This window comes from Leptodactylus fuscus, chromosome 2, assembly GCF_031893055.1.
Source record: "Leptodactylus fuscus isolate aLepFus1 chromosome 2, aLepFus1.hap2, whole genome shotgun sequence".
NCBI lineage: Eukaryota > Metazoa > Chordata > Amphibia > Anura > Leptodactylidae > Leptodactylus > Leptodactylus fuscus.
Genome location: NC_134266.1, coordinates 26,345,174 through 26,359,660, shown reverse-complemented (window position 1 = coordinate 26,359,660; position 14,487 = coordinate 26,345,174). Strand labels below are relative to the sequence as shown.

Below are 14,487 nucleotides of genomic sequence, written 5' to 3'. Positions count from 1 at the left end.
AAAATCAGTAACGGGAACCCATCTGACCATGTGCTATCTTAATACTGGTACTTATAGTGCAGAGAGGCTTTTGGGCCCCTCTGACACCTTCTACCCCGGCCAAGAGGTTGCAACAGGGAATGAGTAGACCTTGTTAGCACCAAGGACGGACCTTCCTTTTAAGCTGAGCTCGGTGTATAGCAGGGGTTGCGATCAGACCCAAAACACATATTCCTTTTAGTTTTTGCATATTGCTGAAGATTGTGAAGGACTTTATTACACTGATGAATAGCTCGGCTGCCTGCAAAAAGATATTAAAATGCATTACAGCCATTTATAAAAATACAAGCCCTGACGCGGTGGCATATGCGAGATCTGATAGCTCTGCCGGAGCCGGAACGCGGCCGCTGCCAGTGACTGTAATATTTGAAGAAGGTTATTGCTTTATGAAATATTAAAGGGGAAAGAAAAGTTCTATTGTACGAGTTTCCAAAAGTGTCGCCTGTAACAATTCTCGCCCTGTATTGCCCTATATCAAGCCCTGGGGATAATTATCTTCCTGGTGGTGGATTTTACGAGCGCGGTAATAGAATTTTTAAGAACCTTTGTAGACTTTCGCTGAGATACGTTAGCATTGCTCGTGACATTTCACTTTATTTTCTTATAATTTTCATACAAATTGCAGGTTCTGAAATATCACCCCGAACTGTCGAGACAAATAGTCGGCAAAGTGAACAATGTCAGAGAAACCTGCAGGGCGAGGAGCTCCACCTGCTGGCGGGAAACGCTACATCAACTAAAATGCAATTCACATTGTATTGGAATCAGGTTAGTACCAGATGGGTGTTCTAAGATTTAGTCCCTGTAGATGTGCTCGCTTTTACCTGAGCTCAAATTTCTCAATTCAATACAATATCATGACATGGTAGTATAATGCTTGATCAGGTTGCAATTCACATGACGACCACTGGGTGGCCACACATAGTCAGATATAGGATAGACATCTTGTGACAGAATATTGAAAAATCATGTTGTTTTGACAAGCTGTTCATCTCATGGCACACATATGTGAACACATCCAGCCACTTGCACCTTTACACATGTCGCACATGCAACTATTGTTCTCTGCACATGTGCGACATATGTACCACTTGCACTCTGCATGCACACCATACGTTGCACTTGCATTCTGCACACACCATGCATTGCACTTGCACTCTGCACGCACCATGCATTGCACTTGCACTCTGCACGCACACCATACATTGCACTTGCACTCTGCACACACCATGCATTGCACTTGCACTCTGCACACACACCATACGTTCCACTTGCACTTTGCACACATACGATACGTTCCACTTGGACACAACACATGCACACCTTGTATATTCTTCACACACGCCATGCATGCACCACATATATTCTGCACACGTGTGCCACATGGTTTATATGTTGTACACATACACACTCTTGCCTTACACAGCACCACGTCCCAATAACTGCGAACCCCACGTAATATCAGTAAATAAAAATACAGACAAGCCACGCCCCTCCACCGTGCCCTACAACCGCTAGCTCCTCCTATTAACCCCCTGTGCACCAACAGTATGTGGGCCACAAATGGCTGTCTCAGTTCTTGGCAAAATCTAGATTTTCAGCTTCTGCCCGGAGTGACACTTTAATTGAAGCCTTCGAATCCTATACATTGTGTTTGCAATTATAACATATCATTATGAATTTTGTAAGATTTGGGGTTTTCAGAATCTGGGGCATGGCTGACATATTACGTGGGATGGTCTGGAATGAAATTCTGCAGCTTTTCTATGTGATGTATCAGGCAGGCACTGGAGTCATTGATGATACAGCCTTGTGGCAGATGAATGGAGGGTAGGACGGCTTCTTGGAAGATGACCTTTTGTTATATTATGTTTGGCTTGCGGAGGATGTGGCGAGAGATGGCAGCGCAGGGAGTTCTGTGGCCGCTGTTTATTCTGAAATACTGAAAAATCATTATCACTCTCTAAAACCAAACATACATCCCTAAAGCTAATTTGTTCCATACAAATTGCTTAATAAAAAAAATTAAAGGGGAATTCCACATTTAATTTATAGACCCCCCTTAAGCCCTCCAAAACACTGTGGGCAGTTAGGTGGATGCAGGGGGTGATTTGGGTACAATATAGATAATTGATGACATAACTGCAGCAGTTTAATGGCAGGGCATGCAAGTGTTGCGGGTCCGGGGTTTGACACAGAACACTGTAATAGCAGCTTCCTGCAGCCGCCACTAGAGGGAGCTCATTATATACAGATGTATACTGCTCAGATTCAGTTCAATACTAGCTGTATAACATTACATGCTCATAGCTCCCCCTAGTGGACTCTGCAGTTGGGGTGCCCCTCTATAATGTGTATATGCCCCCTTATAGGAGCCGATATCAGTGAATGTTTCTCCATACTCACTGATCTATTTGATGCCAGTGAAGACATTGGATTATTGACATCCCATCTGTGATCTATCCGGGAACTCTTGTCTTCTAATGATGATAAAGAACCAGCGGAGAAAGGTCAGAAATGTCCGATCATTAAAGAACAATCTCGTCAGAGGAAAAATCTGGTCAATAGAAGATATTGGCACAAACAGACAAGTGTCCAGTGCTCGGGTCAATGGTGTTCTGAGATACACACGTGGGACTTGGTCAAAGAGATCTTATATCAGAGATGGTGAACCTATAACACGCATGTCTAAGGTGACACGCCAAGACGCATATCGCCAGCTCCATATTGTGTTATTGCAATAAGCCGCGGACGATAATTTTTGCTCACCTGTCTGCACTCCTGTCCTGGATCTATCTATCTATCTATCTATCTATCTATCTATCTATCTATCTATCTATCTATCTATCTATCTATCCCTATCTATCTAATATCTATCTATCTATCTGATTATCTATCTATTTAATATCTAGCTATCTCTCTATCTCGCTATCTGCATATCTATCTATCTATCTATCTATCTATCTATCTATCTATCTATCTATCTATCTATATCAATCCTGCCATTATACTGTATTATTTTTTACACATCTATCTATCTATCTATCTATCTATCTTCATATCTATCTATCTATCTATCTATCTATCTATCTATCTATCTATCTATCTATCTATCTAATAATATATAATGTTCCCATTAGCACACACATAGCGTACATGTAGGTCCCCCAGTGAGATCTAGATATGGGGTATTAGATGGGTTTATTAAGTAAAGGAAACAGATAAAGAGAATATTTTGCCTTTATTAGCTCATTAATATTGAGGTTTGACATTTTCATGAGATTGTTGAATAGTCGGGCAATGATCAGACAGAGGAAGCTTTTGCTCTTTCGCTCTGGGCAGATAAGATCTATGAGACCATAAATCCAGATATCTGTCATGGCGTAGAAGTAATGGCACCCATAACATCATTGTGTTTCCTACTGTTAGATGAGAAATATACATCTAAAATCTGATGTGCATGTGCTGGTGGTATTACACACTGGAGCGGAGCGCTATTATAAAGATTATATTACACAGATAGGACTGGTGCCAGGTCTTTATCTATCTTCTCTGGAGCTGGCACGGTTCTAGAGGTATGGGATATGCTTGACATGACAATTCTTACCAAGGATTTCTAGGCACATGGAGCGATGGGAGGACTAGAACAATGCTAAAGAAGAGAGGAGTGACCACTGGCACATCGGGTACCCCAGTATTGGCTCTAGGACAATGACACACTGACTTCTGAAGTTTAGAACTACTGTACTCTAGAACAATACAGCTGTGACATTTCATGTTCTAGACACTTGGGGATCCTAGAACCATGACGGATGTCATTCAGGTTGCCTTTGTATAATGGTATGTTTGTAAAGAAATGACACACCAACCCTTGGTTGTTCTAGAAAAAAGTCTCAGGGACAGAATTATGATCGGGGAGGAGCTCCTTTATAATACCATGTATATTCTAGATGAAGAGTACACAGAGAGTTGGGGTCCACTCCTAGGACACTGGTACAAATACCAATGACCACTAACACTGGGTGTCTCTGTTTACTGAAACATTGGTTCTAGAAGAATAGCATGCATACACTTGGTATTCCAGTAAAAAGGTTTTCTATGCGCATAGACATTTGGAGTTCTAGATTAATGGCACAGTGATACGGGTGTCCAAGTTTAATGTTCTACTAGAAGGGCACTAAGACATTTAGGGTCCTGCAACATTGATACAGTGATAGAACAATAATCACTGACACTCTGGATGAAGTTTTGGAAGACAGATTCCATAATACTTGGTGTACTAGAACCTACAGTAGGTTCTGAACCTGCATTATAAGCACCCCAGAGGATACAGACCGTATCTATAGAAGGTTCTCACGCTGGTGATCCTGGTGACTTCTATGAGTAGAGGCATTTGTCTTACAATTATTTAGAAACATTGTTCTAGAACAAGTAATTTTTAGGTGTGCTATTACTTGGGTTCTATAATAATGGTATAATGGTAGAGCAATGTCAATGATCACTGAACACAGCACATACAAATATGTTGGTTTATAGAAAAAAAATAGCACTCCAACACTTAAGGATCTAGAAAAATTGCACATTAACAGGTTGGGATGGAGAGCAATAGCACATACCCCGGATCCTAAAATTATACAATACAATGAGATACATTTAGGAACAATACAATAACCCTAGAAGACCTGGGATAATGACACACTGACAATAGGAGACCTGGGACAATGACACACTGACCCTAGGAGACCTGGGACAATGACATACTGACCCTAGGAGACCTGGAACAATGATACACTGACCCTAGGAGACCTGGGACAATGACACACTGACAATAGGAGACCTGGGACAATGACACACTGACCCTAGGAGACCTGGGACAATGACACACTGACCCTAGGAGACCTAAGACAATGACACACTGACCCTAGGAGACCTGGGACAATGACACAATGACCTTAGGAGACCCGGGACAATGACACATTGACCCTAGGAGACCTGGGACAATGACACACTGACCATAGGAGACCTAGGACAATGACACAATGACCTTAGGAGACCCGGGACAATGACACATTGACCCTAGGATACCTTTAGGGTATCATTAGGGTACTAGCACAATATTACACTGGAGGGGGTTCTAGAATAATAGAGTTCTACCACAATGATATGCTACTAGTTTGTCTCTAGAACTGTGGTACCGACATCACACCTGTTCTAGAACAATACCAGACCTAGAGGAATAGCATCAGTCATATGGAGTTCTATACAAGCAGACCATTAGGGTTCTATCGGATGAACCCCTCGTCCATTATGGCCAGGGTCTAGGGTCGGTTCCTCTGGATTTCTGACGGATCCTTCTACTCCTGAATGTTCTGTTTTATAAATGAGACCACATTTTATATAATCACCTTATATTATACATAAAATCATCTATAAATACAATATGTTACTTTTTTGTTGTTTTCAGCTATAAATCTTATAAAAAGATAAAATACTCATTCAAAAAGGTCTAAAAAAAAATGAAAATTCCCATATAAAATAGCTGTTATATTGTTGTCAGATTTGTAAGTTTTTGGATTTTTTACTATTTTACAGTCACAGATTTTTTTTGTCCTTTTTGTAGACAGGTTTTTTGTGACTTTTTGCTCTTTTTTTTCTCCATGTCTGCGACATCTCAGACCATCTTCACCCCCACACATGACCCTTGGACTGTCTTGATGCCCAACATGGGTGGGGGTTCATGTAAAAGCCAGTGCAGTGTATTGGAGTAATCCGGTGTGTTGTCTATGTAGGTCACACGTGAGTGACGTGTCTTATTTTTCTTAGATGATCATCCCTCCATCTTGGGTCAGGAACCTGCAGCAAAAAAAAAAAAATTACAAAAAGTTGCATTGTCATTAAACTTCTATGTGACACTGTAGGCCTGTAGAGTTTGTCACTTGTCAATGTGCACGAGGGGGAGGAGATCAACTGTGACATCATCTATTGTCAGTAGTGATGTAATGATGGCTCAGTGGTGTTATCTATAAAGGTGTTATCTTCCATTGTAATCCTGTCTGTGACATCTTCTCTGTTTTCCCTTATTGTGTGTTACTTTTATAGTCTTTCCTAGAGTCTCTTCTTAGGAGAAGCCATAACGTAGTCACCTCTACATGACCGCCCACCTGCACCCCTCTACTATGAAGGTTTCTGCTCGGTCTCATAGAAGATATTTTCTAGAAGCGCCAGCTGCAGTATTGGGGTATTGTAGTTGTTTTGTTCCCTGAGGAGCACAAGATGGAATATTTTGCCATTCATGCAATAAGAGCGTTAATCTGCAGTGGCGTCTTGTTTTAGGATTTGGAAGCTGTCGCTGTTTATTTTGGAGCTGAGGATGGAAGGAGATCTCCCAGAATGTGCAGAATTATTTTTACATCTTTTTGGCATAGACGGCCATTGTTTTGCTCATGAAGCTCTTCCTAAAATGACGGCAGTCAGGCAGACGAGAATAGCAGCAGGAAGGGACATGGAGATATGGAGGAAGTCAAGAAATGTCATCACAAGGCAAATGTGTTATGATTACTGGAGACGGATCAATCATAGAAGTATCTATCTGTCTATCTATCTATCTATCTATCTGATATCAATCTATTTATCTATCTACAGTATCTATCTGTCTATCTATCTATGTATCTATCTATCTATGTCAATCGATTTATTTATCTACTGTATCTGTCTAATCTATCTATCTTCATATAAATCAACTATCTATATGCTATCTCCTATATCTATCTATCTATCTATCTATCTATCTATCTATCTATCTATTTGTCCATCTACTGTATACATCCACTTCATGTCTATCAATCCAATACATATCTTTCTATCTATCTACAGTATATGTCAGTCTCTCTATCCAATCAACCACATCTATCTATCTATCTATCTATCTATCTATCTATCTATCTATCTATCTATCCATCTCATATCTATCTATCTATCTATCTATCTATCTATCTATCTATCTATCTATCCATCTCATATCTATCTATCTCCTATCTATCTAGTTATCTATCTATCTATTTATCTATCTATCTCCCATCTATCTATCTATCTATCTATCTATCTATCTATCTATCTATCTGTCTGTCTATCTCATATCTATTAGTACCTCTAGCATTTTGCATTGGTACTCCAGGCCTTACCTGTACAGTGGAGGCTATAGATGAGGTAGATTCAACATCATAGTTGCTTTCGTTAATGGAACCAAAATCTGTGAAAGATACAAAGGCCTCCTGTTACTTCACTGACCCCATATTAACAAAAATCCCAGGTCTCTAGAGGGTTCTGTGAATGACGCCCGGCCCGCTCTCACAGTCTGTACTTGTACCTCCAGCTTAGTGGTAGGACTCTAGAAGACAACCCATTGCCAATCTTTGTGAATGGTGTGAAGGTGTCATAAAGGTTGGGGTGGATGACTGGAGATTGTGCCAATGGATCTAGACCCACACATGTGTTAGGAGAACCTTCACTGTCCATACACAAATGGTCCTTGGTCACACTTGGATCCAGAATCATAAGCATGTTAGACACCAGTGCACGCTAGTGGGATCTCACGTGGCCTGGTTTAACTTTATGTCCAGGATGGGATCAACTTACTTTGCCTTACTGGCGCAGGGTCTGGTGAATATGCAAAGTTATGTTCTCCGAGACCATTTCTGTCGACAGTCCTTAGATGGTTGCTGTTCCTCTCTGGAGCTACCCTAGTACAGAAGAAAGTAGCCATGATAGAAAAAATATGGGTCAGTGGGCACCATGCCTTAGGGAACCTATAAGATGCTGTCACAATCAGGTGTTACAGGATGGTACCACTACCATCGGGGCAAACAGTATATTACACATGTCCCATATACTACAGCTTCACCAGAACATTCTGTATAGAACATCTTCATCAGAATATTCCATACAACACAAAATTTCACTAGAACTTTCCATATAACACACACCTTTGCCACTGGCAGCTCATCATATAACACAGAAATTTCTACACCACAATAAATTTGCGCCCCAGGTTGCCCTTTGCATTGTGAATAAAATGAGATAATAATTTTTATTGTGCACATTTGGAGGGTGAGTTACACCAGTGAGGTTTGTCGGTGCCGGTCGGTGATCGATGACTTACCATGCATCACTCTGATAGCCGCGCTCTGCGGAGAGGAGGAAAGAAAATGTCAGGAGAGCCATAAAATGTACGGAAATAATAATGTTTAGTAAGTAGAGCGAACAGCGGGCTACAGAACACCAAAGACTAAAATCACAGGGCGAGGACGGACCCCGCACACAAGACCAGGAGCCAGGAATGACGCGAAATATTTACACCAAATGTTACATGTTCCAGAATAAAACCTCAGCTCCGCAGGATCTAGAAACTTCTATTTCTGGCTCCTCCGTCCTGCAGAGCTGTGGGTTTGTTATTATGGGAAAGAAAGTACTGACGGCTCTGCAGAGCGAGGACCTGATCAAACAGCCCCCCAAAGCTCAGCTGCAGGACCCCTGTGTGACACCTGGGCAGGGCCTAAGAAAGATGTACTGGGGATATGTAATATGCTTATATGTAATATGCTTGTGTATATAGAGCACACGCCAAACCTAAGGGAATTATCACAGGTAGTGCACATGACCCTCTCCTCATTCCACAGGATAGCCCCCCTGAACAAAGAAACACCTATTACAGACCCCAGGCCAGACCCTAACCTAGACACCCCAGACCCCTTAAATACAGACCCCAGCCCAGAGTAATAAGCTATTATAGATCACAGACTAGACCTCCTCTACTAATAAAGACCCCAGCCCCCAGACTAATAAGCTATTATAGACCCCACACCAGAATTCCTATACAATATACAGTATAAGATCAGACCTCAAAAACAACTAAATAACTAAATAAATACAGACCCCAGACCAGAATACTGAACTCATATAGACCCCTGGCCAGACCCCATAAAATAATACAAATCCAAGATCAGACCCCCTAATCTCATGTAAACACCAGACCCCTATATAGATACAGACCCCAGACCAGGCCCAAGAAAATAATACAGACCCCAGACCAAACCTCTAAACTATCACAGACCCCCAGGCCAGGCCCCTAAACTAATACAGACCCCAGAGCAGACTCCCAAACTAGTATAGATCCCAGACCCCAGACAATAATACAGACCCCTGACAAGACCTAACACAGACCCCAGACCCCTAAACTAATACAGACCCCAGACAAATACAGACCCCTAGATAAAAACCGATTTCAATCAAACAAATACAGATGTAATCCATACCCCCCTCCTAGGACGCCAGCACTCGGACCACTCCTCTTTGCGCAGCAACACAGAAATGGCAAATTAACTCTTACAGACCCAGTGTAAAGCTGGAAAGTGCAACTAGCCAGGAATAAACTGAGCAAGCAAATAAAACCGTGCAGAACGGGAACGCGTTGACTTTACGCTTTTTCCGAGGGGCTTCTGTTGGTTCTATTACATGGTCTGACCATGTCCCTGTGATGATGGCGTTCACTGCCTGCACCAGGGCCGGTCACTGGAGGGTTAATGAGGGTCTCCGGAGGGCGCAGACCTGGGAGCTGCTTCGGCCCAACCTTAAAACCTTCTTTGGTGGTGTCTGTTAGGTCACCGGGTCTGGTGTAACTGGTGACCTATCAATAGTCACAGGTCACAGCCTGTATTATGTACTGAGCTGGGTACGGCCACATGACAGCCCACAGACACTTCGGGGGATATTAATGAAATCACCGGCTTTTAGGATTTCTATTCATTTCGATGTAGGGCAAGGTCTGACAGAAAAATACAATGAAATATGGTAAGTCAGTATAGAAATAAAATATACTGACGAAGGACAACGGCAAACGCAGAAATGGGAATAAGCTTTAAGGGCAAAGTGGAAGGCGTAATTAGTCAGAATGGTGGGGGATGATATATGGTGGCGGTATATACTCCACTAGTGTACACTGTGTACTGTGCGTAGGGATGTAAATGAGCTACACTTACAATAAGACGGATTTCCAGTCATTATAGAGACATTTACTGCCGTCCGCAGCCACAAAATCGCTTTTAAATGTTCTATTACTGGTTCCATAATAAATATGGGAATAATGGCCGACACGCTATAGGATGGATTACTGGTTATTATACCATTTATACGAGTCCTATAATCACCGCACTTATTTACATCTATTCTTCTAGATACATTTATTAGTATTATGGCCACCGCTCCAACCAGTGCGGGGGCCGCGTGAGCCTCTCTGTATATACTCACTGACTGTGTAGTGTACAGTATATTGTATATAGCATCTCCTGCACTTGGTTACAGAGTTACTTTTATGGGGTGGCAAACTGGACAATTGTCCATGGTGAACATGTCCTAGGGGGCTAGATATGAGATAGATAGATAGATAGATAGATAGATAGATAAGAAATAGATAGATAGATAGATAGATAGATAGATAGATAGATAGATAGATCACATAGATAGATAGATAGATAGATAGATAGATAGATAGATAGATAGATCAGATAGATAGATCAGATAGATAGATAAGAGATAGATAGATAGATAGATCAGATAGATAGATAGGAGATAGATAGATAGATAGATAGATAGATAAGAGATAGATAGATAGATAGATCACATAGATAGATAGATAGATAGATAGATAGATAGATAGATGGATAGATCAGATAGATAGATCAGATAGATAGATAGATAGATAGATAGATAGATAGATAGATAGATAAGAGATAGATAGATAAGAGATAGATAGATAGATAGATAGATAAGAAATAGCTAGATAGATAGATAAGAGATAGATAGATAAGAGATAGATAGATAGATAGATAGATAGATAGATAGATAAGAAATAGCTAGATAGATAGATAAGAGATAGATAGATAAGAGATAGATAGATAGATAGATAGATAGATCACATAGATAGATAAGAGATAGCTAGATAAGAGATAGATAGATCACATAGATAGATAGATAGATAGATAGATAGATAGATAGATAGATCACATAGATAGATAGATAGATAGATAGATAGATAGATAGATAAGAAAAAGATAGATAGATAAGAGATAGATAGATAGATAGATAGATAGATAGATAGATAGATAAGAGATAGATAGATAGATAGATAGATAGATAGATAGATAAGAAATAGCTAGATAGATAGATAAGAGATAGATAGATAGATAGATAGATAGATAGATAGATAGATAAATAGATAGATCACATAGATAGATAGATAGATAGATAGATAGATAGATAGATCACATAGATAGATAGATAGATAGATAGATAGATAGATCAAATAGATAGATAGATAGATAGATAGATAGATCAGATAGATAGGTAAGAGATAGATAGATAGATAGATAGGAGATAGATAAGAGATAGATAGATAGATAAGAAATAGCTAGATAGATAGATAAGAGATAGATAGATAGATAGATAAGAGATAGATAGATAAGAGATAGATAGATAGATAGATAGATAGATAGATCAGATAGATAGGTAAGAGATAGATAGATAGATAGATAGATAAGAGATAGATAGATAGATAGATAGATAGATAAGAGATAGATAGATAGATAGATAGATAAGAAATAGCTAGATAGATAGATAAGAGATAGATAGATAGATAAGAGATAGATAGATAAGAGATAGATAGATAGATAGATAGATAGATCAGATAGATAGGTAAGAGATAGATAGATAGATAGATAGATCACATAGATAGATAGATAGATCACATAGATAGATAGATAGATCACATAGATAGATCAGATAGATAGATAAGAGATAGATAGATAGATAGATAGATAGATAGATCAGATAGATAGATAAGAGATAGATAGATAGATAGATAGATCAGATAGATAGATATGAGATAGATAGATAGATAGATCAGATAGATAGATCAGATAGATAGATAGATAGATAGATAAGAGATAGATAGATAAGAGATAGATAGATAGATAGATAGATAGATAGATCAGATAGATAGATAGATCAGATAGATAGATAGATAGATAAGAGATAGATAAGAGATAGATAGATAGATAGATAGATAGATAGATAGATAGATAGATCACATAGATAGATAGATAAGAGATAGATAGATAAGAGAGATAGATAGATAGATAGATAGATCAGATAGATAGATAGATAGATAGATAGATAGATAGATAGATAGATAAGAGATAGATAAGAGATAGATAGATCACATAGATAGATAGATAGATAGATAGATAGATAGATAGATAAGAAATAGCTAGATAGATAGATAAGAGATAGATAGATAGATAAGAAATAGCTAGATAGATAAGAGATAGATAGATAGATAGATAGATAGATAAGAGATAGATAGATAAGAGATAGATAGATAGATAGATAGATAGATAGATAGATAGATCACATAGATAGATAGATAGATAGATAGATAGATAGATCAGATAGATAGATAGATAGATAGATAGATCAGATAGATAGATAAGAGATAGATAGATAGATAGATAGATAGATAGATAGATCACATAGATAGATAGATAGATAGATAGATAGATCAGATAGATCAGATAGATAGATAAGAGATAGATAGATAGATAAGAGATAGATAGATAGATAGCTAGATAGATAAGAAATAGCTAGATAGATAAGAGATAGATAAGAGATAGATAGATAGATAGATAGATAGATAAGAAATAGCTAGATAGATAGATAAGAGATAGATAGATAGATAGATAAGAGATAGATAGATAGATAGATAGATAGATAGATAGATAGATAAGAGATAGATAGATAGATTAGATAGATAGCTAGGAGATAGATAGATAGATAGATAGATAGATAGATAGATAGATCACATAGATAGATAGATAGATAGATCACATAGATAGATAGATAGATAGATCACATAGATAGATAGATAGATAGGAAATAGCTAGATAGATAGATAAGAGATAGATAGATAGATAGATAGATAGATAGATAGATAAGAAATAGCTAGATAGATAGATAAGAGATAGATAGATAGATAGATAGATAGATAGATCAGATAGATAGATAATAGATAGATAGATAGATAGATAGATAGATAGATCAGATAGATAGATAAGAGATAGATAGATAGATAAGAGATAGATAGATAGCTAGATAGATAAGAAATAGCTAGATAGATAAGAGATAGATAGATAAGAGATAGATAGATAGATAGATAGATAGATAGATAAGAAATAGCTAGATAGATAGATAAGAGATAGATAGATAGATAGATAAGAGATAGATAGATAACAGATAGATAGATAGATAGATAGATAGATAGATAGATAGATAGATAGATAGATAAGAGATAGATAGATAGATTAGATAGATAGCTAGGAGATAGATAGATAGATAGATAGATAGATAAGAAATAGCTAGATAGATAGATAAGAGATAGATAGATAAGAGATAGATAGATAGATAGATAGATAGATAGATAGATAAGAAATAGCTAGATAGATAGATAGATAAGAGATAGATAGATAAGAGATAAATAGATAAGAGATAGATAGATAAGAGATAGATAGATAAGAGATAGATAGATCACATAGATAGATAGATAGATCAGATAGATAGATAAGAAATAGCTAGATAGATAGATAGATAGATAGATAAGAGATAGATAGATAGATAAGAGATAGATAGATAGATAGATAGATAGATAGATAGATAGATAAGAAATAGCTACATAGATAGATAAGAGATAGATAGATAAGAGATAGATAGATAGATAGATAGATAGATAGATAGATAGATCAAATAGATCGGTAGATATTAGATAGATGATACATAGATAGATAGATCTGAAATAGATAGATAAATAGATAGATATGAGATAGATAGATAGATAGATCAGATAGATAGATAGATAGATAGATCAGATAGATCAGATAGATAGATAGATAAGAAATAGCTAGATAGATAGATAAGAGATAGATAGATAGATAGATAGATAAGAAATAGCTAGATAGATAGATAAGAGATAGATAGATAGATAGATAGATAGATAGATAGATAGATCACATAGATAGATAGATAGATAGATAGATAGATAGATAGATAGATAGATAGATAGATAGATAGATAGATAGATAGATCACATAGATAGATAGATAGATAGATAGATCAGATAGATAGATAGATAGATAGATAGATAAGAAATAGCTAGCTAGCTAGCTAGCTAGCTAGATAGATAGATAGATAGATAGATAGATAGATAGATCACATAGATAGATAGATAGATAGATAGATAGATAGATAGATAGATCACATAGATAGATAGATAGATAGATAGATCAGATAGATAGATAGATAGATAGATAGATAGATAAGAAATAGCTAGCTAGATAGATAAGAGAT

At 37.7% G+C, this 14,487-nt stretch overlaps 1 protein-coding gene across 1 annotated transcript in view; it reads right to left on the bottom strand.

Annotated features, from left to right (window-relative positions):
- Positions 1–5,089: 5,089 nt before the first annotated feature.
- Positions 5,090–14,487, bottom strand: part of IGSF5 (immunoglobulin superfamily member 5) — a 36,579-nt gene continuing 27,181 nt past the window's right edge. The window contains exons 6-9 of the mRNA XM_075263544.1: positions 8,198–8,222; positions 7,675–7,778; positions 7,221–7,288; positions 5,090–5,892 (exon numbers count right to left, since the gene is read on the bottom strand). Coding sequence (XP_075119645.1) covers positions 5,830–5,892; positions 7,221–7,288; positions 7,675–7,778; positions 8,198–8,222 — 260 coding nt within the window. The 3' untranslated portion in view covers positions 5,090–5,829. The remainder of the gene's footprint in view (positions 5,893–7,220; positions 7,289–7,674; positions 7,779–8,197; positions 8,223–14,487) is intronic.